A 26,094-nucleotide genomic window follows, 5' to 3' on the forward strand; every position below is an offset into this window, starting at 1 on the left:
AGCCAAAATGAAGGGCATAGTCTCGGTCTGCTGCTTCTTCTTTCTGCTGGTCCTGGCCACAGCAGGTAAGGGGACACAGCGATGTGTTTGGGGGTGTGTGTTAACACGTGAGGTTTTGTGTATGTGTACGTGAAGGTGTGTACGTGTATTGTGAATGTGCGTTTGTGTTTATGTGTGTCTCTGTGTGTGTGACAGTGAGATAGCACAGCGGGCATATGCAGTGGATGGTAAGGTGCATGTGAATAGTATTGGGGACTCCGATAGGTTCAACAGAGAGGGAGGGAGGAGCACAGAAGCAACAGTGACTTTCACACAGTCCGCTTCTCTCCGGTTCTGCTAGTCAGTGAGTTAGGGGGGAAAGCAAAAGAAGAAAGTTATTTCCTTTAGATGCTTATCTGCTTTATCACACGTGAGACAGGAAGGCTCAGGGTTCAAGGCTCCGGGAGCACAGCGACTGATGCGGACTGACTCTGACCGACGCTGATGGGGGCACCCAGTGACAAGGGGTGCATCAGGGGTTCTCACTGCATTGAGTCACAGCACAGAGTACTTGTCAGTTTGTCTTTTTTTTTTAAATACAGGAATGTGGACCAGGATTATTAAAATGCAATGATCGTGCATTTCTTTTAATGTCATCCTAACGGCCACTCATGCCCCCACACACACTCACACAGGCGTGTGTGAGCATGTTCTGATTTGTCACAGGCTCTGGCTGGAATGGCCGTGTCATCTGGCCTGAAGCATAGCGTCAGCTGATGGAAACTCAGCACACTCAAAGACTGGGAGAGAGAGGGAGAGAGAGAGAGAGAGAAAGAGAGAGAGAGAGAGAGAGAGAGGGAGAGAGAAAGAGAGAGGCACCTGCCAGAAAATGAGGGATATGTGTGACTGTTCATAGCTCGCAATCAGATGATCCTTGTAGTTTATAATCAATTCGTTGACGTTATCTTCAAATTCATATTTATGTGTTGTGTGTGAAAATGTAAATGTATCTCTCTTTTATGCCTGAAAATGTGAAATTTGTGTGTTTTATCAGCAGTATAAATGCCAATAAAGTGGTTTTAGTGAATTTGAATTGTAGGGAGAAAGAAGAGGGAGAGAGAAGGGAGTAGAGATCACAGGAGAGAGGGAGAGACAGAGATCTCTCAGGGTGTGACCTGCAAAGAGAAAGAATCACTCGACCAATCAGAAGTTCCGTTCTTTCTCCATAACAGTCTTGTCAAACAGCATCCTGAAAGTCCACACTGAACTAAAATTCAAATGTGAACAGCGGCTCTGATTGGATATATCCTGACATGGCTGCTTGACTCAGCCTCGTACTGGGGGCCATTCATTGTAATTATCAGAGCTGTTCATTCTGTCAATGGGGGCTATGTTGTCTCTTTGTCTGCCTTATTACTGTTAATGGGTGACTTTGTACAGCAAAAGCCAACTGTCATAGACATCCCTATGAACATTTATGGCTTTGCTCAATGGTCAGTTGAAGTATTTTTTGATCACTTGACACGTTGTGTCTTGTTCTGTTGCGTTATTTATTTAACGGTACAACTTACATATCATCTGTTTATACAGTAGTAGGTGTACTGAATCGATCTGGGTTCAGTACACTGGTACCACTACAGTGTCCCACCTTTGAAATGAACTGGCAACTCTTGGGTTTTGAGTCTGGATTCTCACCCCTTCAGCTTGCTACCACCGCAAAATGAACTGTGCAGACAGTGAGCATACGGAAAGGGTCACTGACAGAGAGGCCATTAAAGATGTCATCTATGACATTGATTCTCAGCCCTACTCCTGGGGGCCCACTGTCCTGCATATCTTCTATCTATCCTTGCTCTATCTACCTGACTGAACTCATCAGTGGCACTTTTGATTAGCTAAGCACACCTGATTTAATCAAGAGCATGTTAATCACGCTAGTCAGGTGTGTTTGGAGCAAGGATAGATAGAAAATATACAGGACTGTGGGCCTCCAGGAGTAGAATGGCAAAACACTGCTCTATGACCTTTCTGAGGCACGGACGGGGTTCAAACCCGTGATCTTCGGTTTACGAGACCGACGCCTTACCACTTGGCCACCATGCCTTGCCAGTTGGGATGCTGTCCATTTCCCTTGTGTACTGCCTGTGCAGGTGACTTCTTGTTCAGTCGTGTGCCGAAGTAAAGCTTTGTTGCCACTGATGTTAATACTTCAACATAACGATGTCTGATTGGTTTAAGTTTCTGCTGCAATCTAGTAGCCCAAATGCTGCGGTTGGCGGCCTGGCTGGTTGTGCTCATTGCCCTGTTCTAGAACGTGGATGTTGGCTTGTTTGGCTGGTAGTGTGTGCTATCCTCGTCTGTCCTTGGGAGTCTTTCAGCCCTGCCCCGTGCTCCATATCCCCGGCGACTGCCGGGCTTCTAGAAACGGAAAAGCTCGTTGAAACCCGACACCGTCCATTTGGGAAGGGAACGCACCTACGATCCCACCCACTGACCCCCTGCCACTCCCCTCGAAAAGCTCCACCGACAGCCTGCTTCCTCTTCCACAACCCCCCCCCCCACAAACAACGCCACCACCAACGCCCTCCCTCTCTCCGATTCCCCCTCCTCACCCCCCTCTCCTCCCCACCCCAAACATCAGCTACCCTTCAGGCGTACGGTGCAGCTGCTGTCCAGCCACACGGTCACACCTGCCCTTACATGGGCGTCTGTTACATAAGTGGGAGGGGCCTGGGTCCTGGGCCAGCCCGGGGGGGTGTTGGTCTGCACAATCCATGCATTTGTTCCTCGCATTAGAACAGCGCACTCTTGATGCCTAAAAAACATGCTGGCTTTTCAGCATGCAAAGAAGAGATCGCATGACACAACCCAACATTTGCCCGCTGGGCATCACTGCAGTTTAATGAAGGACAGATTTATATCCGGTTTTCAGAATGTTTGAAATCCATTAACGACTCGCGAGGTTTTGCCACAGTGAAGCCATTGCATGTGTGTCCGTCTAAGCTGCACACTGTGGATGTCTCAAGCTGATACCCCCACTTTAGCCTTTTTGACCACAAAACAAATTTAAGTGTGTTTATAAACTATCAACTCCTGATAACTGCACATGCTGGGGACCTTGTAATGTTCGGCATCTAACCAGGGTATGCACGTAACAGGGGGTAGAATGTTGGTGGAGATTAAAATGGGACCGGCTGCATGCTGTGTGATTTAATGGTTTATGCGATTACCATACATGCAGTTACGGGTAGTTGACTGTAACGTGTAAGAGTGAGACAGGTTGTTCATAGCCCTCATTAGTGGTTGTCTCATGTGGTGTAGTGTGGGGTGAGGTACTGAAGAGCTTGTTTGTATTGAAGCGCTTTCCCCCTTTGTTTAAGCAAGGGGTCTGTCACCTGCCAGTCAATTCAGCTGCACAGGAACACGCAGCCCAAAGTCACTTCATCTAACACTTAATGTTACATTCACACTTTCTGGTCTTATTCCATTGTTAGTTGCTGTGCAGACACCCTAATCCAGTGTGGATTACATGGCCTATTATTTGTTCATAAATGACTAATTTATAGAGTTGAACCCTTACTGCAGTAATCCTGGATCAGTACTCGGGGGATGTAAACCTGAACCTTTCTGGTGATAAGTTCAGGTCCTTAAGCATGACAGCCATCCGGCAAAATGTTTCAGCTGCCCCCAACGGTGTAGGTGTCACTGCTCACCCAGGGTTATACGATATTAACGTTGTCTCTTCCCTCGTTTGATTCATCTGCTTGTTTGTCCTTAACCCTCTTGGAGAGTGATTTCATCATCTGTGAGAGAGAACATTTCTCATGTGTTAGATTAGACTGGCTGTTATTGATTAGCCCGGGTACTTTACTTTCTGAGGCAACCCAATCCCCTCCCCCAACTCCTTCCCTCCTGCAACCTGAGTAAAGCAGCATTAGTTCCTCATGTCCTTGCTAAATGTGATATTGGGAAATAGTTTTTGTCATTTTTATGAGGAAAGTAGAATAAATTATGAACTTTTATTTCTTTTGAATTCCTCCAGCATGCATAGATTCAGGTCTCACATGACTCCAAGTGTTGAAAGGATTATTAGGATTTTTACAATGGGATTGAGTGAATAGGCTAATATCAATATACCTGTATATCAACAGGCCAGGTGAAATGGTAGAGATAGCACAGTGAAGCTTAATGCATTAAACCTCTGAGACAAGTAGCAGGGACAACCCAGACGCAGAGATGATTCAGGACACGAGAGGTTTGGTTCAAAGAAAATAAAGTTATCTTTACTGGAGACTCAGGAGAAATAAAACAGGCTCAGTTCAAGAGTTCTCACACGCTACACATGGCAGCTCAAGACTGACCAACTATGTGAACAAAGAGCAGGGCATAAATAACAGAAAACACAGTGAAAAACCAATGACTAATTAACAAAGGCGAAAGACATAAACTAAATGAGACACAGGAAATTGTGGCGCCATCTGGTGGCCGTCCCGGGAAGCAGCAGCCGTATCTCTGGCAACCTCAGTAGAGAGCTGGGACTTCACAGAGAGTAGACACAAAAGGCCCTCACTCAGTGAATCGGTTTCAGATGATTGCATGGCCTTACACTGGAGGGGCAGAGGCCTAAACCAAATTTCACTGTCGTCTTGAAAGCGATCTCTAGAATGATGGTACGGAAAAATATCCACCAGTGATCACACCCCTAACAAAGTTACCTTTGGATTGACGTTCCTCCAACTGAGTCGAGATTCCTTGGACTGAGGTTCCTCTGTATTTAGACATATTGTTTGCTGCGGTGTCTTACCTGAAAAGCAGTTCTCCACCTGACCACAGGTGTCTGTGGGTTGGTGGGATGGCATAGGGTTAAGAAAGTGGATGATGGCTGAATGGATTTAGATTGGGCAATCTAATAAGAGTAGAACAGAACCAGTACAGTCATTCATTACATCACTGTCATTTAGCAGACACTCTCATCCAGAGCAACTTACCCAGTTTGGAGCTTTACATGTTATCCTTTTATACAGCTGGATATTTACTGAGGTAATTGCGGGTTAAGTACCTTGCCCAAGGGTACAGCAGCAGTGTCCCAGTGGGGAATCGAGCTGACAACCTCTCAGTTCAAAGCCTTCCATCTTACCACTTCGCACACACCACCGCCCCCATTATGCTACACTGCCACCCATATCTATCTATATCTGCTCCGTATCTATTGTGAGGCACTCAGTAATGATTAGTCATACATTTGTTGCACAGCCTCAAGGGTCTGTCCAGGATTTACCCAGCTGTCAGAACAGGAGCTCCGCTGAGGCTGCATGTTTGAGGGGGCAGAGGTCTCTACTCAAGGCCCAGGCCTCTCCCCTGACAGGCCCCAGTGGCAGGGGGTATTGATCCATCAGTACTGAGACAGCTGCTCCCTTCCTGCCTGTTGGCAATCAGTCATCTCTCACAGCTGAGCTTATTTCATTGTGTTTCATTGTGTTTATGTGAATTTAAATTCTTAATTTGGCGCTGACCTTTCTTCGCATCCCCACCTGTAGTAAGATGAGTGGAGATGACCAGATTGATGAATTATAAGCTCCAGAAATTAATTGGCTACCAGAACATCTCAGGTTCAGATCCCAGGGGAGGGGACATTGTTGCTATCAAGAGTATGAAGCTAAACCTAAACTAATTTACTAAGATGTCAAGTTGTGTGCATGTATAATAGGCAGAAGATGGACATCAGTCTGGACAAGGCGTCGCTTTCACACTTGGTCCGTTTTGCTGGTCCGAACTCGAGTGCGATTATTCCCCCCTCCCCCTGACCCCACTGGTCTCCGTTCACATTACATTGTTTAGTTGCGAACCCTGGTCCGTTTACGTCATCAACACATAAGGAACGTGCAGCTTTTATTTGCCAATATCGTTAGGCAACGACGCAAAGGGGGAGATGGAAAGCCACACTAGTTTTGTTATGCATCTTTTTGTTAATATGGTGTCAGCACCAAAATAACCGTGTTCAGCATTTTCACTATGCCACAAATGCGTCCCGCTGTCTGAGAGTGATACGAGCTGCTCGGATAAGGAGGTTTTTGCGGAGACAGGCGGCAATGCTAAATGAATTTGCAGCTTTGCTTGCAAAGCATACACGCATACCCTCAAGGTAAGCGAACAATGTGGCTACCTGCAATTATTTCCCAATAGTTTTTAGATGCGATAAGCAAATAACAAATTACACGTCATCAATAGTCTCAACATCTCCAGTTTATTATAACATAATAAATACATAATGCTAGTCTAATACACAGCCATCTGGGAAACCATGGCTCTACCCCCCTCAGCCTGACACCAGCCCTTAATCCTGTTCTGGACTCACCTCCGACACTTGCCTTGTATGAAATTACATGAGTTATGTAACTGCATAGTGATTAAACAACACTGGCCTGAACGCCCATTCGTTTAACCACAATGGCACTGCGCTGGTAAACGGGTTCATTAAAGTGTAACCTTTGTCGGTATCCCATTAATAATCACGAGTAATAATGTAGCAATGTGAATGTTATTATTGTAGCCCTTGTCATAAAGCCTGGATGGCCAGAACCATGAGCAGGAGGACTCTTGCTACTAGGGGCGCTGTTCTTTACTTTGTATGACTATCCCATATTAAATGGGACAAACCCCTTGTTCCTCCTTTCCTGTAGCGCTTCTGGATCTGAACCAGGATGGCTATGAACAGGAGCCGGAGAGACTCCCTGAGGATCAGTTCTCCTCCAGTGCAGTAAAGGGAAATGTTAGGTTAATAGTGAGGTTAGTGTAGTTACACAGTAATGTTAGTGTAAGGCCGTGGGTATGCTTTCAGAGATGATGGCTCGTTGTTACTTGGCTTTGTTGAGCAGCATAAAGAGAGTCTCAATGAAACCCAGTCATTGCGGGATTCAGAGGCAGAAAGCGAGCTCAGGTTTATTGTCAAGGCTATTCTCGATTATCATCTTGCATGAGCCTGTCAAAATAATAAAAAGGACAGAGGGGATTGAGAGATAACTGTCTCCCATCTGGTCACTTCCACCCCCTCCTCTCCTTTCCCCTCATCCCCTTGACATCCTCCCCAAAAGAGCACCAAATCAGATCTGTTAAAAATATACCAATATCCAATGCACTGTGTCAGAATAAAAGTCCCTCAATAAAAAGTCTCACATGAGGGTCATATCGCTAAACATTCTCTCCCATTTAATGCTGAAAGTAATCCAGGAAAGGTAGGAGGTTATGGATGTTCACATCAGCGTGGGGACGTGAACCCTTTCGGCTGTGGTTCCTACCGCTGTTGATACGCAGAGAATCCCTGGGACAGAATGTTCAGAACATTTGATCTGGAAGCCTTCGGCAGAAGGGAACGGAGAATGCAGGGACTCGATGTAGACAAACAGTCTCTCGTCATCCTACAAATACTTTCTTTACAAGGGGCACTGCTCATCCCCATGCAGTACCACACAGCACAGTGTCAGAAGTTAAGTGCTGCTAGATCCCTTTTAAGTACAATATGCACAGGCAGTCACAGGATCAGATTCCAGCGCTACTGTGCCTTTTGAGCGCAACACTGAACCGCAGCTCATTCAGTAAATGTCCAGGAAGGTTTAAGATACAAGGTACGGTCACCCTGGATGAGGGATTCTGCTGTGCATATTCAGTAATTTTGTTTTGAGATTTTTCATGTTTGTCCTCTCTGAGACACCATTGTTTTTTGTGTTCTTTCTCAGTACCTGTAGAATACTGTACACTTTACAGCACAGGAAACTGGGTTTGGTACCGGGTTAAATGCAAAGGCATGACCTCTGAGCTGTGTATGACAGCATCTGCGTTCTCCACCGGCAGGTGTCAGTAGCACTGTTTTGTCACTTCCTCTGAGGGCAACAGTGTACATTAAACAGACTAACTTTCACGTCGATATCTGCATGTCCCTTGAGAGAGGAGAGAGGGAGAGGGAGAGAGAGACAGAGAGAGAGAGAGAAAAGAAAGAGGCAAAAAAACTAAAGAAAGAACAACATACAGTAGCTGCATCTGGACCTGGAGGGGGGGGGGGTGCATCTCCGACCCTGGCCCGGGCTGATGGACCCTGCCTCAAAATAGGAGAGGAATGAATTCTCTCCACCCCTGACCCATTGTGGAGCTATTCCTGTTCCCAGGAGGAAGCATCTCTCACGGCCTCGGCACCTGTCGCCTTCTGTCCCGCTCTCTGCGTGTGCCTTACTCCGAGCCCCACTGCACAGCAAACGCTTAAATGTGATTAGGCTGCATTTGCACACTAAACTCCGTGTTACCGCTGTGTAAGAACACTCTCTGGCACGGCCCGGCTGGCAGAGGGCTGGGCCTGTAACCGCATGCTTGCAGGTTCAGATCTTCAATGGGCCACTGCTTTAACCTTTAGTTTCGTATTAACCTCAGTGGCTTTTCTGTATAAGGGCCTCTCACAGGCAAGCAAGTGTTGCCTGAAGGGATCGTTCTCTGGTTTAAGTATCAGAGTCGGAGTGCAGTGTACAGTGTGTTTGTAGCTGGAAATTTTGCAGTATCTGGCAGGCAGGAGTCAGAAAGTGCCTCAGTCCTGAATGCAGGCTGAGCCCTACGGCCCCGGGTTCGATTCCAGCCATGTCATCAGCTGCCAGTAACGGCGAGCCGACAGCAGCAGAACGGATTGGCTTCCTTTCACAAAGTCAGGGTAAACCCCCCCCCCAGATGCCTCTTAGGGAACGTGTAATTAAAGAGATGTAACTGGACGCTTGAGTCTTGAAGTTTATGTAAGAGCTACAGCCAGTGTGTTTGCACACGTGCAAGCACCTGCACGTGTGTGTGTGCATGTGTGTGTGTGTGTGTGTGTTTGTGTGTGTGTGTGTCTGAGGGACAGAAACAGGGAAATTAAAAGCGGTATTACTGTAGATACATCAGGGACTATAGAGTAAGCTCTTTGGTGATGGCTAATTAAAGATGTAACAGAATACTTGGCATTTGAAGCTGATGTTTGGCTTACTGACAGGCAGAGAGTAAATATTCATCCTCAGAGCGGCAGCACTAACACTGTAAAGTGTTCTCCAGGAAAGGAGCTGCGACCAGAATCACAGACCACCGTCTTATCATGTCGGGAGCAAATTCTGCAACTGCAAAACCCAGGAGAGGGACTAGATTTTTGTGTGGGTTTTTTGGGAAATTGAGGCTTTGCCGGCCATCGCTGGTGGGTTTGCCTGGGTCACAAAGCCCTTCATCCCCATCACTGGTGGGTTTGCCTGGGTCACAAAGCCCTCAGTGGTTTCCTGAGGCTGACACAGAGGCCAGAAGAATGGCATTGGATTTTATTCCTCTCACCACAGAGGGAGGCAGCGTAGGACAGTGGTTAAGGAGCAGGACTTGTAACTGAAAGGATGCTGGTTCAGTTCTCTGCTGGGCACTGCTGCTGTACCCTTGGGCAAGGTACTTAACCCACAACTGCCTCAGTAAATATCCAGCTGTATAAATGGATAACGTTGTTAAAAACCTGTACTTGATGTAAGTAAATCACTCTGGATGAGAGCGTCTGCTAAATGCCACTAATGTAATGCAACATCTGGTCTCCAAAGATGAGGGGAAAGTGAGCTTTCAAAAAAAAAAAAAGGTGTGTGACATCTTTGTACCGTTGTCTGGCAGTGTGCCAGGGTAGTCTCTTTATTCAGTCCGTCACCTAAGGTGTTCCTCTGCTTACCCGTGTCAGTGGTGACGTCACACATTCTTATTCTTAACCAACTGACACTTTCAGAGTAGTGACTGTCGGTCACGTGAGCCCCAGCAAAGCAGGGTGTTTCAAACCTACACTCCGAATCATCCAGTTCACCAAAGGCTCTTTTAGCTGCAGTGCCTCCATTAGGAGTCATTTCTCATAACAGTAATAAAGACATAATACAACAGAACAAAAAAGACTAATAAAGGAAAGAAAAAAAAAACAATTTGAACAAGACACAATGATTTTATAATTTCCTTCATCTGTTTTACAGGGATCTGAAGTAGAGGGGCATTTAAGATGTGTTAATCATAAAATGATAATGAGGGCTTAAGATAAATGTGACAGTTCATATGGTAACATTATCTCTCACAGACACATTTTATTACATTACTAATCTATCAACTGACTTGACAAATTGACCATGAGAATTCAATGGATAAAAACTAAAAAAAGAAAGCGTTGAATTTCATAGCCTTTTATGAATCATTTAATGTAATATGTTGTACTCTTGTTAATAAACAGCAAACAGTGTACCATAAATAAGATAAGAAATTAGTGTTAATTTTAATATAATTTAATTTAAGGATTTTAATATAAAACTAATATTATTATTACTTTCCTATCTAATTTCCTATCTAATGGGCTAAAAGCCACTTTCAGACCAGCCTCCCATACCATACCAGTGGGTGATACAACAGGAGTTTGGAGGAACAGACATCTGGGCTGGTTTACAATTAAAGCAAGTCCAAGCTACTGAATGAAGTTTTATGGTAACCCCAAATGTATGATAAGGGGGTCAGAGGTGTATAGTATATGGACATACAGTAGCCGTAATTCCATTGTAAACAAACAGACCATGGCTACAAGCACATACCTGTCTCCTGCTGTTATGTAACAGACAGCTGTAACGTGATGAGCTTCTTGGCAGACACGGGTGCTGACAGTCCAGCAGGCTGAGAGCTGTGCTCGTGGACTCCCGCCAAACCAGTTGGGAACCCCCCCCCCCCTTCCCCAACTTTGATTCGGTCAATTAAACAGAGCTGAGGAACACTTAAGTCTGCCGCTGATATTTACAGCCAGGGGTCAGTGAGTGGGCAGCGCCTTGAATGCCAGGGGTGATGCCCTTTCGGGTATTTTCCCTCGTTGCTGCCCCTGTTGGCAGTTCAGTGATTCAGCAACAGGACGTTCCTTGACGGCGTTCCTCCCCAAGTCTCTGGATCATGCCTTTCCTGGTGTTATATATACCTCTGAACTGCATTAGACCCGTCGAGGTGTCACTGATTTTACTGTCTTTACTCGTCTTCACCACCCACCCTGCGCTGGAGTGACGTCTGACCACCTCTCTCATCAGCTCCCCCTCTCTACACTTAGCTCTCACTTCATCGCATGACACAACATTCTGGTGGCAAGAGTGTTCCAAATATGTGCAATGGTTGATCTGTGCACACATGCACAAATGGTGTAATGGTTAGGGATGTGATCTTGCCTCGAGAGGATCACAGATTTGAATTGTAGGCATTGCTGATGTACGCAAGCCAGGTACACAACCTGGATTCCTGGAGTGATGAAGACGGCATGGCAATGGCAAACAATATGAAAAAAAAGGTTTAAATCAATTCAGGCAAGTTAAAGAAACAGAATAAGTCTGCAAATAAATACTTGCGCTAACGCGATAAACACTTTTCCCTGATGATAAGAAAACAGCCAGTAACTGGCTCTAGTGTTAGATTTCCCTGGGCTTGCACAGAAGTGATTACCTACTGAAATCTCACGTATCGCTTCTCAGATATGTCAAGGTTAAATATATGCAAAAATGCAGCTGATTGTATTAAAGCATTAGCCTGTAGCACGGCCGAGTCTTGGCTTGGCCAGTCTCGTACCCTTTGGATAGCTTGATGCCCTGGCCTTTCATCGTCTGGCCATGGGGTAACAAGGTCCTACATCCAACCCGGAGACGCGTTCGCAAAAAAGTGCCATCAAAGGGTGTGTGAGAAAAAGCTGGAACTGAAGCCTGTGATATACTAAATATATCCTGTGAGTAAAAGCATATTTCAAGCACAGAACATACACGTATGGCATTATAGGAGAATTTAAAGTCACAGGAATGGTGGGAATTTAGCCACAATATAATTTAGATTAAAATTCACACCTGCTAAGGTATAAGTATTGTAAAAAATGTAACCTCTGAAATTCATAGATTCAAGGGCACCTCAAGGCCATCTCTGAAACATCATCAACATTTCATCTCATTACGACCACGTAACATGTACAGTATGTCTCAAATGACTGCAATTTCAACAAGGTCTCTAGAAAATTAAAGGTCAGTGAGTGTATAGTACCAGTAGTCTAGATACTGTAGTTTTAATGTAAACTTTCAAGAGGTTTACGTTTGAATTTATCAGTTGTAGCTTACTGCCTAAGTAACTTATTCTACTACCGTAAGACTTCCTAATCTTTGACAATGTTTCCACAAAAATGCAAGAAGCATGGTTATGATTGGCTTCCCGGCTTACTCCATAAATTCCCCTTATACTAATACCTCAGATATCCATAAAGTTACCCCAAAGCATTTATATAGTACAATACAGTCTTCTCTGCTCTGGTCAGATCTGGGTCCAGTCTGAAGCAACTTGTATTAGTCTTAGTACAAGGGCTTTGCAGAGAATTTTCACTTCCGCATTTAACAGTGACACAGGGCTATGAAATAAGCCACAGACTGTATATTCTGCAGGCTAAGTGTGGAGTGATGAAGTTCTACTTGCTTGATTAGAGGAAAGAACTGTGTTCATTTAAGATTGCAGGGAACATGTCATGTACTACCCAGCCGGCTTTGAGACTTAAAAGTCCTTCTGCAGTAGTGAGCAGTTGTGGGCAGAAAACTAAATGAATTCTCAAGTCTTAATCGCAATGTTTCAGACAGGTCATTTCTTCAGCAGAGTAGAGGAGGTAGTGAGTTCACCGGGTAAAGACCATCACTACCCATGAATACAGAAAAAACATGACATTTCTGTTGGAGCATTGTGAGTCGTGTGCTATCACAGAAAGATTTTTACTGCACCCTTCCCCCCTTCCCTCAGACATACCCGGCCAATGAAATGGTCTACCGATTTGACTATAAGAATTTGACCGATTGACTGTAATCTCTGGATGAAAGAATCACAGCAATGAGAGGAGTTGAAATGGCGAAATAAGACCCTGTCCCTTCAAATTCTCCCACCAAAGAGGTGTACTGAATTGGTAGTTTTTTCATGTGTATTCTGCCCAGATGTATTTTGGCACATATCAGACACTCTTATCCAGAGTATTCAAGAGGAGTACATGATGTTTACAGTCTTATTCAGAGTGACGTACCGGATTTGTGTTACATTTATGAATGCTGTGGTAGTCTATCATCCCTGATCCCGTCAGTCTCGGCAGCAATTATATATTTTGTATAACATGAACTATTTTAATATAGTTGCGGTTTACTTTAGGGGTTCACTATTGAGCTGACTATTTAATATTCCATGGCTTTATTATATTCCCAAATCCTACACCCACAAATAGAGATGTACTGCCATGAGAGCAGCATGGGTTACCCTCATTTCCAAAGGCTGAGATTTACAGGTAGGAGAGGGGGTGAGGTAGAATACGAGGCATGGCATTCCTCTCAACACCTTCTATCATATAATGCAGGCGTGTGTGTGTTTGTGTGTGTGTGTGTGTGTGTGAGTACACGTGTGCATATATGAGTGATCACTTGTCACAGTATGATGGTGCCTGTGTGTGTGTGACAGAGTGAATACACGTGTACATGTGTCACTACATGGCGTGTGTGTGTGTGTGTGTGTTTGAGTGAGTGAGCACACCTGTGCATATATGCTTGAGCATGTGTGCTTGTGTGTGTTTGATTGTGCAGACCTGTGTATATACAAGCTTGTGTGTGTTGATGCGTGGCCTGTGTGTGTGTTGATGCGTGGCCTCTGTGTATGTGTGTGTGTGTGTGTGTGTGTGTGCGTGTGTGTTTTTGTGTGTTTGATTGAGCAGACCTGTGTATATACAAGCTTGTGTGTGTTGGTGCGTGGCCTCTGTGTGTGTGTGTGTGTGTGTGTGTGTGTGTGTGTGAGTGAGCAGACACGTGCATATACAAGCTTGCTTGAAGGTGTCAGTGCGTGGTGGTACCAATGTGCGTGTGTGTTAGAGTGCATGCTTGTGTGTGTCAGTGTGCATGTGTTTCTGTAACTCCTTTAGCGTCTTGTCCCAGGAGTCCCAGGAGTGGGTGGGGTGGCAGCGTTAACGTCTCAGAGCTCCTGGCCTTGGAGGTGCAAATCAGCCCGTTCCTCTCAGCTGTCCTCTATATATAACCTGAAACACGAACTGCATATGCACACAGTATAGTGGCCGTATGCGAGGCTGTGCACCGGAGCGTGTTTCCTAGGCAGTCTTAACAGGCCGCTAAGCCCCTCAGGGGGTTCGAATCAGGCGTAGGGAGGTGGGGGCTGTCAGGTGGTCCTGGTATAGCTTGCATTTCTGGGGCCATCCTGTCCTGTTCTTCTGCATTGGGTGTCGTTTGATAGGGAGTTCCCTGGTAACCATGTAAACAGCCTGTTTGTTTGTGTGTGTGCGTGTGTGTGTGTGTGCGTGAGTATGTGTGTGTGTGCGTGTGTGTGTGTGTGTGCGTGAGTATGTGTGTGTGTGCGTGTGTGTGTGTGAGTGTGTGTGTGTGTGCGTGAGTATGTGTGTGTGTGTGTGTGTGCGTGCGTGAGTATGTGTGTGTGTGTGTGTGAGTGTGTGTGTGAGTACACATATGTTCATGCTGCAGTATGTGACATAAAGGTACAGTACCTACCACCAAGAGGTGCTACCTGAAATGATTTTCATCTTGCACTTAGTCATTTCAGGTGTGACTTACCGTACTGTAAATGTACACTGATGGTGTTAGATACAGGTGTGTCAAATCTGATACATCTGTGATTCCTCTTATTTCCTTTAAGTACTACCAAAGCTGTCACTATGTCACTATGCTGTCACTAGCTGTCACTATGAATCACCGTCGCGCAATTAATCTGCTTGACAAACTTACTTATCTTAAAGTAAGTTTACTTATCTTAAAGCATGTGACCCATTTATACAGCCGTACCTTAATTCATATTTATGGCTGTTGGCCTCAGAAGCAGTTCCTCTTATTGAGGGGTTAATGATTTTGGTTAATTACAGTGAAGGTGTCCCTGAAACATGTCGGATTGGGAGGTGTCAGTCATCAAACCCGGCATCAAACTCCCCTGCTAGCTGCTGCAAATCGACATTGCAGCGAGACAAAGATAACTTGCAATGTCTTTGGTTTGTATTTTTCAGCGTTCATTCATTCATTCATTTGTTCTCCCCTCCTAACTGGCTCTGTCTCTACCTCTGTCCATTTATGGAGCTGAAACTCAAGCCTGGCTGTCTAAGCATGCGCATTGGGTGTTCGGTTCTGTTCTCGGCTCAGCCGCCAATGTCCAACGTGCCAGGCATCAGGCACAAGGCGAAAAATGTGCGAGCCCCCATTATACAACAATGTCCATCAGAGCAGGCGGGTCAACGCCCTTCTTATTTTGGAAACAGGAGAGGCGTTGGTCCCAAGGGCGGATATATCTGTTAATGACAACTTAGGACACCGAGCCCCTTCTCGCCGAGTGACAAAGCTTGAATTTCAAACCTGAGTCAGCTACTCCGGCGTTCAGAGATAATGCCTGTCACACGTGACGTGACTCAGTAACATGTCAGGAATGAGAAACTGAATATGAGATACTGTACGGTCAATCGCAAGAAAGTGTGCTATCGCTTATCAGCCATTTAGGTTATTGTATGCTTGTGTTGAAAGAGGCAGAAGAAAGAAGCAGCATTAAAGGTTAGGCCACATTCCAGACCATGCCCTTACAAGAGGGAAAGATAACCCTCAGTCATGGCTGGTTGACCTTTTGTACAGATATTAGACACTGACTAAAACTGCAGGGCTTACTGAATCAGACTAGCAAAATTTGTTGTCTGGTTAGCTGTTGACCAAATCTTCTTAATAATTCCCTCAAGTTGTCAGGTCATAGGAATTATGTCTTGGTGTTCAAAAAAATGTCATACATAATTATTCCTTCAATGAAGTATAAGCACAAATGGAAATACAACTAGGTAGTGTCAGTTCACCAGTTATTTGAGGAATTACATGCCGATCGATCAGCATGTTGTTAAGGCCTGCTGTGAATGGTAATCACTGTGTGAAACTGCCTATTGAAGCCACCTGTGCCTCCCAGTCACTAGCTCTCCCTTGACATGGGTTCATTGCTAATACATTAGTATTCATGTGCCAGCTCACCTCCTGACTTATAATTTATTAAATTCTTAGATTAAATTACAAAACCAACCAAAAATCACATTGGGACTGGATTTGCCTACTGGACACATTTATCCAGACTTACATACCAAATCATTTAAACGTTCAAAACATTTGTTCTGGATAAGTGCGTAGCTCTACCACAGTAACGCCCCAGCTGGGAGTTGACCTGGTGACCTTTTCGGTTTCCAGTCATGTTCTGGGAGCTCCTCCAGGTTGCACTGGCTGACCCGCCGTTTTCATTACATTACATTATTGTCATTTAACATATGGTCTTACACAGGTTACTTACATAGGTTACAGTTTTTACATGTTATCCATTTATGTAGCTGTATATTTACTGAGGCAATTCTGGGTTAGGTACCTTGCCCAAGGGTACAGCAGCAGTGCCCCAGTGGGGAATCAAACCGGCAACCTTTTGGTTATAAGCCCTTCACTGTACCGTTATGCTACACCGCCGCCCCCATTATGCTACGCTGCCACCCATATCTATCTATATCTGCTCCGTATCTATTGTGAGGCACTCAGTAATGATTAGTCATACATTTGTTGCACAGCCTCATGGGTCTCCACAGGATTTGTGTCCCAGCATGGAATCGAACCAGCAACCTTTCGATTACAAGCCCTGCTGGGGTACAGCAGCGGTGTCCCAGCAGGAAATCAAACCAGCAACCTTTCGGTTACAAGCCCTGCTCCTTACCGCTATGCTTTCTTTCCCCTGCAGAGCCGGCGGGAGAGGGGCCGGGAACTGGGACGGTGGAGGATGAGCCGCTGGTGCGCCTGCAGCTGCAGCAGCCCGAGGGTCAGCCGCTCTTCCCCTGTCCCTGCGACGGGGGCGAGGACCGCAGCCAGAGTTCCAACGACACGCCTGCCCCGGAGAGGGGCGTCTGCCAACCCTGTGCGGCGGCCGCCCCGAGCACGGGGGAGCCCGCCGTAGAGGAGGAGGAGGAGGGGGAGGGGGAGGAGGCTGACGCTGCCGCCCCCGGAGACGAGGCGGAGTCCTCCGAAGAGGAGGCTGCATCTGAGGACTCGGCCGAGTCTGCCGAGGAAGAGGATGTAGCCGCTGCTGAAGATGCCGGGGAGTCTGCTGAGGTCGAACCCCAGGAGGGGGAAGAGGCCGCTGAGCCCACATCCATGGAGGAGGCCGGGGAGGAGTCGAGCGAGGAGCAGGAGGGTGGAGAAGAAGAGGAGATGTCTGTGGAGGTGCCTCTCCAAAGTGAGGAGGAGGAGGAGGAGGAGGATGCAGAGACCGTGCCTGCAGAGGAGCCAGAGGTGAGTGAGGAGGTCTCCTCTGAAGAAGAGGAGGAAGCTGTGGAAGAAGAGGAGGAGACAGCGGAGGAGGCTGTAGCAACTGCTGAAGCTTCTGAGGAGGATGCAGCCCCAGAGGAAGCTGTGGAGGAAGTGGAGGAGGAAGCTGAGCCTGAGGTCCCTGAGGAAGTGGAAACCGAAGCTGAATCAGCGGTCGCCGAGGAAGCGGTGGCTGAAGCTGAGCCTGAAGCTGAGCCTGAGGTTGTCGTGGAAGCGGAGGCTGAGGCTGAAGCTGAGCCTGAGGTTGTCGCAGAAGCAGAGGCAGAGCCTGAAGCTGAGCCTGCTGTTGCCGAGGAAACGGAGCCCGAAGCTGAGGTGGTTCTTGATGCGGCAGCTGAAGCTCCAGAGGAGGAGGTGGCCGTGGAGACTCCGGAAGAGGTGGTGGAGGAAAGTGTTCCCGTGGAAACAGTGGACGAGCAGGAGGCTGTGGTTGAAGACGTCCAGGAGGAGGAAGAGCAGGTGGAACCCCAAGAGGTGACCGTGAAAGGTACAGGTAACAATAGCCAAAAACAGTACAGCAACGTCTGTGTAAATGTAAGCTTAAAGGGCATTGACATTCAGGTAGGACACACTGATGTTAACAATTAAAAGGTGTTTTCTTTTGCTATCAGCCGTTTCCCCCCCCAAAAAAACACATATTTATTAAGTATTTGGGGGAAGAATAAACAAAAGTTAACAACTGTGCTTGCAGGCTGAATGACAATACTCCATAATGTTACGTTTGGAATTTACCACACGCACAATCGTTTAGCCATTTAGCTGAGCTGGACTGTTTCTCATTGATCTCAGTGAACATATGTACTTTGTATGTAGTCTAAAGCAACCAGAGTCATTCCACTCAGCTTTATAGAGAAGATTCTGCTTACATTTGTGTAACTTTTCTGAGAATACAATGAGATCTCAAAAATGGCTTATTGCAAAGAGCAACAGCTTAGTAGTGCACTCTCCTACCTGACATTATTATGACATCTGTATAATTTGGTAGTGAACTCACATGGATTCTTGTATGAGATTTTGTGAAAAATGAAGCATTTTGAAATATGAAAGCATAAAATTACCTTCCACCATGGCAAAAGGGCTTTCATAGACTACTATTGTCTTAATATGTAAAAACACACACACACATAAATACTACAACAAATCTGGATATGTATAAATGCCACATGAAGTATTAATGTTGACTGTGTTAAATTACACAAAGGACAGACAAAGAAATAGGTAAAATATACTTTTGCGATGCATGTGAAAGTATTGTACAATTAAGTCATCACTGGAAACCTTTAAATGTGCCACTCTGCATATATTATGCTCTATTTATAACAACCGTGAGACATTATTCAGATCTTGGAGAAAGTGTGAAAGATAGCTGTTACTCAAATGAACTAGGTGAAAAACACATGGATAAATAATAAATATGCAATGTGGAGTAACCCCTACACTGCCAGATTGAGGCTTCAGCCAGGTGAGGCCTTTTTTTTGTTGCGTTCTCTCTGATTAATGGCCATGAAATTTTTGTGCCGCTGAAAAGTACACTGAAAAGAGTTTTTTTTTGCACAATGCTGTGAAAGGCATTGCCATGGCAGAATTCAGTCATTTATAAATCAAAACCCTTGGGAGTCCAAAAAAGCACAGCAAAGCCCCTTTTTACCTTGCAGTCAAAGATTGCTCCAAATGATGCTTTTTCAGCTTAAATGTCAGATGTAACACATATAACACAAGTCCTTCTCTAATCTAATGCTCTGCTTTTTTCCTTTTTGTTTTATTACCCCAATAGTGGCTTTAGGGTGCTGTCAGTCTCTTCTCTAAGAAACAGAAGAACAAATGTTGTGCAAATGTTAACCTTTTTTGGTTCTTTTATTTCATTTTATTTTGTTTCCCTCAAATGTGCAAAAAAAACTTCAAGAGAATAAATGAAACCAGAAATGCCTATGACCTGCATAGTGGGGTCAATGCTTACATGGCCATGACTTTGAATTAAACTGCCATGAGCGCTAAGGGACAATATTGCACGCTGGCGCTGACTTCAATGTTTTATACAGGGCTGTGCTGGGAAACGAACACAGGTACACTCAGGGAAAAGCTAGGTACAGTGCAACTCAGCAGCAAACGTGTGGATCTGGGGTGAAGAGTTATCTGTGTCAATATGCAATTATAAGGGCAGGGTGTCCATAAATCTAGTGAATGCTTCTGCTTTCCTTTCCTACACCCATGCCTAAATCAGCTTATTTATCCTCTACCAGCCATGTAAAAATGTGTCTCTTTAACTGCAAGGTTAAAGGGCTTTGATGTATTAGAACCTACCTCAAACATGGCCTTAATCAGCTCACCTATCAGCCTGTCAAGGCTCAGGCAAGGACTCAGTCGCAGACCACAGTGCGTCAATTTCCGGGCAGATTTAATAAGACGTGAGCAGATCGTAAACAGTACACAAGCAGGGTCAAAAACCACAGAAGCAATCTGAGGGAAAATCCAGGTATGGGTAAAGCGGAACAGGCAGGGTCGAACAACGGGCAGGCAGAGAGATCGAGCGAACAATGCAGAGCGGCAGGCAGCAATCAGGTCGAAAAACGGGCAGGTCGAAAATGGAAAACAGCTATCATACAGGGTAAAACAGCAGGGACTAAAACAGTCAGGAAACAAACTGCTACGAACTAGCAACAGGACAGGGACACACAGGGCAGATATAGGGCAGGGCTGACAAGGGGATGGGAAGCAGGTGTGCAGGCAGGCAGGTGAAGGCAATGAGCAATCAGACGGGTGGAGAACCGGGCAGGGAGCAGGGCAGGGAAACAAAAGCACATGGACAAGGAAAAACAAAAACACCACAGCGGGAGGGGCGGGAGCACTGACACAGCCATGTAAGAACCTGCCTCAAAATTGGCTTTAATCAGCTCTCTATCAGCCATATAAGAACCCACCTTAAAGATGGCTTCAACCAGCTATCTATCAGCCTTGTATGACCCATGTAAGAGCTCCTCTTAAAAGACACTGGAGGCATTCCAATATAGCAGTTCATTCGTTTAGTGTTTTTTGTTCCAGAGTAGTTAAGGCGTAACACTGGGGGGTTTCATTGTCTCTGAGTGTCACCTGTCAGATGAGCACAGTGCTGATTGGTTGGTTTGACAGGATGTGCTTTATCCCTGCAGAGGAGGAAGTGGTGGGCGATGCAATGCGAGACAGGTCCCACATCGAAGAAAAGCTGCGTCTGGCCACGGCCGAGCCCTCAGCCGCGTACACAGGTAAGGGGCACAAGGGGGCGCTCCAACAAAGGATCCTGTTAAATGGCCTGGGTAAAATTTGAGTTGAGCTCTGGCATGTTTTTCACACTTGATAAGTGTATCAAAAATGTATGAACAGGGCTGTGAGATGGTACTGTACTCCACAAAACGCAGAACAGGATCGAGTGCGGTGCTCCTTTTATAATTTTGTGAACAATATTTTGAAAATGCTTTGGAACCACTACCGTGCAAGGAAGTGTAAGGAGTTGCTTTGGTGCATAACAGGCAGAGAATTAAAATGATTGAGTCTGATCATCCTTGTGGCTTTGGGGCTCCACAAAACCCAGAACAGAATTCTGTGTGGACTTCCTTTTATTCCTTTTGAAAATGTAATGGAACTGTAATACACATTGTTGGGAACTATAATAACTCACATTGGCACATAACAGGCAAGGATTCAAATGATTGAGTTTGATTAACTTTCCACTGTGATCCAGCTCCAGATGTGTTTAAGTATGTGGGAGCCAAGATGTGGGGGAGACAGGGGGGTGCAGGGGGACAATGTCCAGGGCCTGACATATCGGAGGCTTTTTCATTGGAGTCAGCTTTTACATGTGGCAAGAACCGTTTCAAAATGTGGACACAAGGTCTGGTGGCGGGGGCTGGAGGTCTGGAATGAAATCAGAAACATGCTCAGAGGGCTTACTTATTTTGGTGGCCAAATGTTACCACTGTCAGGTTTATCCTTTAATAATAATGAAATAACAATAGCAGAGACTGCTGTGATTAGGTACGGGCACTCTTACCATCCATTTAGGATTAATTTGCACCTTTGATTTAATCTTTGTGACCCTCAAGACCAGCTGAGACATGTGTGCAGTGGTCAGTAGTCACAGGGTCCACTGTCCGTCTAACCCCACATGGACCCCCCAGGTCCATTTTTAGCACTTGATTCATTCACTCTTCCTCACTTTTTATCCCTTTCTTTGTCTCGCTTTCTCCCTCTCTCTCTCCCTCTTTCTGCCCTCTCTCTCACCTCTTTCTCCCTCTCTCTATCTCTGCCTCCTCCTCTCTCTCTCCTCTTTCTGCCCTCCCCACCCCCTCCCCACTTTCTCCCCTCACTCTATGTCCTTCTCTTCCTCAATCCCTGCCCCCCCCACACACACTTTTCTGTCACCAGCGGCCCAGCAGAAGCTGCGTCACATCTACCACACGTCCATCAAGCCCATGGAGCAAGCGTACAAGTACAATGAGCTGCGGCAGCATGAGATCTCAGGTGAGCCCGATCCCTCCATCTCAGTCACTGTGTGGGGGGAAAAAACTCCTCTCAGTAAATAAAACAGTCGGGGGACATTGCTTTTTGACAGTGAGGTACAGGTGTTTTAAGTGTGGTTTCTGTTTATGAGGGTACACATATACGTGCGTACTTAATACCCACAATACAAACAATAAAACTGCAAATTAACAAAAGTGACTGAAAGAAAAACAATCCATTTTCATGAATCAAGGAAATTCTCATTGCAATTTTTGCTCTCCTTTTTTCACTTTTCCAGCTGTAACTGGTGTTTACTTTGACTGTGACTGGTACACTTTTTCAGCTGCAACAGCGTGTTGCTCTTCTTTCACTGAAAAAAGCAGTCGCTACCCATCGGCACAACGACACACACACTGCCTACACATCTCCCTCATCCTGTGAGAAAGCTCGCCCTCCAAAGGCCAAGAGTGGTAATTTATGACAGGCCACGACAACAAAACGCTGAAGAAAAAAACATTGATTTCGAGGAAACCATCTTAGACTAAAATAACACAGTCCTGTTGTTGCTATGAAACACGCTTGCCGTGAATGCTGGATTGATTTCTTGTACTGAGTTGCTGTCTGCAGTTCAAACGTACAATATATTATAGCTTATACCAGCGTTTCCCAACCCTGCTCCTGAAGGCACACCGTCCTGCATATCTTCTGTCTATCCCTGCTCTACCTACCTGACTGAACTCATCAGTGGCACTTTTGATTAGCTGAGCACACCTGATTTAGTCAAGCAGGAAGGATACATAGAAGATATGCAGGACAGTGTGCCATTCTGTAGTAGGGTTAGTCATACCCAGTCCTGTAGAGCTCCCTTCCAGCCATTTTTTCATCTCTCTCTAAACCACTACAGCCCCACAGAGCTGGGCAGGACAGCTAAATTGGCTCAATCGAGGCAACGACTCACTGAATCAGGTGGTCCAATTGCTTCATCAGGAGGCGTGCATGTCACTACACAGAACCCACCTCCACTTCCTCCGCCTCCTGTCTGTCCACCTTTGGCAAAGGAAACAAGAGTAACAGTAACCACACAACGAAAGGACATCCTTGTCAAACGCTTTACTCAGGTGCAGAAAACTGCTGATGACACAGCGAGCAGGGCTGAGAAAGGTGCTGAAATCAGACACACACCAGCTGGCATGCAAGGAACTGCTGCCCAGGGTGAAAATATGTATGATGATTTATTATTATGAGGAAAAAAAAAACACAAAGTCTAATAATAACATTTAGTTTATAATAAGAACATGCTGAAGAAAATGCTTTGTGGTAAGACTTTTTTTTTTTACCGTGATCAGGGTAGTTAAGCCTAGCACATAATTAATCCAAGACACGTCAGTCCTGTTTGTGATTGACAGCTGTAGATATGCTCTATCTGTTCCCAGCATGCATCTGGGGTACCTCTCAGATTTTCTGCAGGTCCTGCTCTCTCATTCCATCCGTCTTTCACAAATACATGGCTTGCCCGGCCAATCACTTCACTGTTTTGCCCCAGGGAATACCCATGTTTCCCTTTACTCTCGGGCAGCCTCACTGACACTGTCTCTGTCTCTGTCTTCCCTCCTTGCTCTACCTTGGGCCCACAGATGCAGAGATCTCCTCCAAGCCCTTGGTGCTGTTCCTGGGGCCCTGGAGCGTTGGCAAGTCCTCCATGATCAACTACCTGCTGGGTCTGCAGGACACCCCCTACCAACTGTACACAGGTAAGCACACCTGCACACTGTCACCTACCAGTTTCACACAGGTAAGCACCTGAATACTGTCACCTACTGGCTGTACACAGGTAAGCACACCTGAACACTGTCACCTACTAGCTGTACACGGGTAAGCACACCTGAACACCCTCACCTACCAGCTGCACATAGATCAACACACCTGAACACCCTCACCTACTAGCTGTACCAAGGTAAACACATCTCACCTATCAGCTGTACACAGCTGAACAAATTCCACCTATGAATTCTACACAAGTAAACACACCTCACTCCCTTCACCTACATTGAAGAGGTGGGCACGACTGAAGCCTCATCTTGTTGGAAAATCTCTACCACTCCCACACAGGTACACACACCTCAATTGCAGCATGACCCTCACAAATCAGCACAACAATTGCAGTTCAAACAAGTAACAAATAATGCGTGACATCAGGGCAATGAAATGGCCCATGCAGGGTACTGTAAGAGTAGGTCAGTGTAATACAAAAACCACCAGGAGAGATGAACACAGCAGTACAGTTTGGTGATGCTCGTACTGTCCCATCCTCAGGAGCGGAGCCCACCACCTCCGAGTTCACGGTGATCATGCACGGGGAGAAGTTCCGCACCATCGAGGGCATCGTCATGGCAGCAGACAGTTCGCGCAACTTCTCGCCGCTGGAGAAGTTCGGCCAGAACTTCCTGGAGAAGCTGATCGGCATCGAGATTCCCAACAAGCTCCTGGAGAGAGTCAACATTGTGGACACGCCCGGCATTATCGAGAACCGCAAGCAGCAGGAGAGAGGTAGGGGGGCCAAGCGACCGTAAACACACACACACACACACACACGCACGAACGTACGCAAACTCGAACTCTAACATATACACAAACACATGCAAACTTTCGCTCACATGTGCACACACATATAAATACAGAAATCTCACACACAAAATCTCTTGCTCATACACACACACACACACACACACACATGCATATAGGTGTCTATTGTATCATGTAATCATAGTACTGTAATAATAACTAAATAAATAAATAACAGCACCACTACTACTACTAATAAAAACAGTCATAGCACTGGTGTAGTGGTAAGGAGGTAAGAAGCATAGCTCATAACCAAAAGGTCGCTGGTTTGATTCCCCACTAGGGAGAGTTACTTAACGCATAATTGCCTCAGTAAATATCCAGCTGTGTAAATGGATACAATTGTCACTCGCATGGATAAAAGTGTAATGTAATGTAAATGTAATGTAAATGTAATGTAATGTAACAACAATAATCTGTCCATCCCACCAGGGTACCCCTTCAGCGACGTGTGCCAGTGGTTCATCGACCGGGCGGACCTGATCTTCCTGGTGTTCGACCCGACCAAGCTGGACGTGGGCCTGGAGCTGGAGCTGCTCTTCAAACAACTGAAAGGCCGGGAGTCCCAGATCCGCATCATCCTTAACAAGGCCGACAGCCTGGCCACGCAGGACCTGATGCGCGTCTACGGCGCCCTCTTCTGGAGCATGGCGCCGCTCATCAACGTGACGGAGCCGCCCCGCGTCTACGTCAGCTCCTTCTGGCCCTACGACTACTCCGCGGACACCAGCCGCGGCCTCTTCATCAAGGAGGAGACCTCGCTGATGGAGGACCTCAACCAGGTGATCGAGAACCGCCTGGAGAACAAGATCGCCTTCATCCGCCAACACGGCATCCGCGTGCGCATCCACGCCCTGCTGGTGGACCGCTACGTGCAGACCTTCCGCGACAAGATGGGCTTCTTCAGCGACCCGGACACCGTCTTCCGGGAGATCGTGGAGGACCCGGACAAGTTTTACATCTTCAAGTCCATCCTGGCCAAGACCAACGTCAGCAAGTTCGACCTGCCCAGCCGCGACGCCTACCGCGACTTCTTCGGCATCAACCCCGTCAGCGGCTTCAAGCAGCTCTCCTCCCAGTGCTCCTGGCTGGGCGGCTGCCTGCTGGACAAGATCGAGGCGGCCATCACCGACGAGCTGCCCGCCCTGCTGAGCAGCATCTCCCCCGGCAACGCTGCGGGGCTGGCGTCCTGCGAGGCCGCCGCTGGGGGGGCGGGCTGCGGGGAGAAGCCCGTCAACCGCTACCGGAGACAGTGAGGTGTGTGGGGGGGCAGCGGTGGGTTCCTGTCCGATGCCCCTCCAATACCCCCCTCACGGGAGTCCCAGAATGTAGCCTGGAAGGGACACCTGTGGAGGGGAGGGGAGACGTTTTCGAATTTATTATCTGATCGCAGGGTGGGAGTTAGGGTCGGGGGCAGGGTGAGGGGGAACTGGAGAGTCTGAAGTGGGGGGGGGGGGTGTAGGCGTTCATGGGATCAGAAATTACTGATGAGTCACACCAAGCTCCTTCCTCTCTCCTCTCCACAACACTGAACAGAATTATTGGCAGTTCAGCGACAACACAAAAAAGAAAAACAGAAAAAGAAACAAAGAAGAAAACCAACTGTAAAATCCTGAGACTTTTATCAGCCATACCAGCTACCACA

The 26,094-nt window shown here is 46.5% G+C and overlaps 1 protein-coding gene and 1 non-coding gene across 2 annotated transcripts; one reads left to right on the forward strand and one right to left on the reverse strand.

The window, feature by feature from the left end:
- On the forward strand, positions 1 to 25,838 carry LOC118772463 (sarcalumenin-like). Its single transcript, XM_036520822.1, has 7 exons — positions 1 to 65; positions 16,771 to 17,841; positions 20,501 to 20,593; positions 21,753 to 21,848; positions 23,462 to 23,578; positions 24,141 to 24,374; positions 24,882 to 25,838. Exons 1-7 carry the CDS (start codon positions 8 to 10, stop codon positions 25,703 to 25,705), a joined length of 2,493 nt encoding a protein of 830 aa, XP_036376715.1. The 5' UTR covers positions 1 to 7; the 3' UTR covers positions 25,706 to 25,838.
- On the reverse strand, positions 2,011 to 2,082 carry trnat-cgu. The gene has a single exon. It is a non-coding gene; the product is annotated as a tRNA-Thr (tRNA).
- Positions 25,839 to 26,094: the final 256 nt, after the last annotated feature.

The sequence above is a fragment of the Megalops cyprinoides genome, chromosome 1, assembly GCF_013368585.1.
Source record: "Megalops cyprinoides isolate fMegCyp1 chromosome 1, fMegCyp1.pri, whole genome shotgun sequence".
NCBI classification, from domain to species: Eukaryota; Metazoa; Chordata; class Actinopteri; order Elopiformes; family Megalopidae; genus Megalops; species Megalops cyprinoides.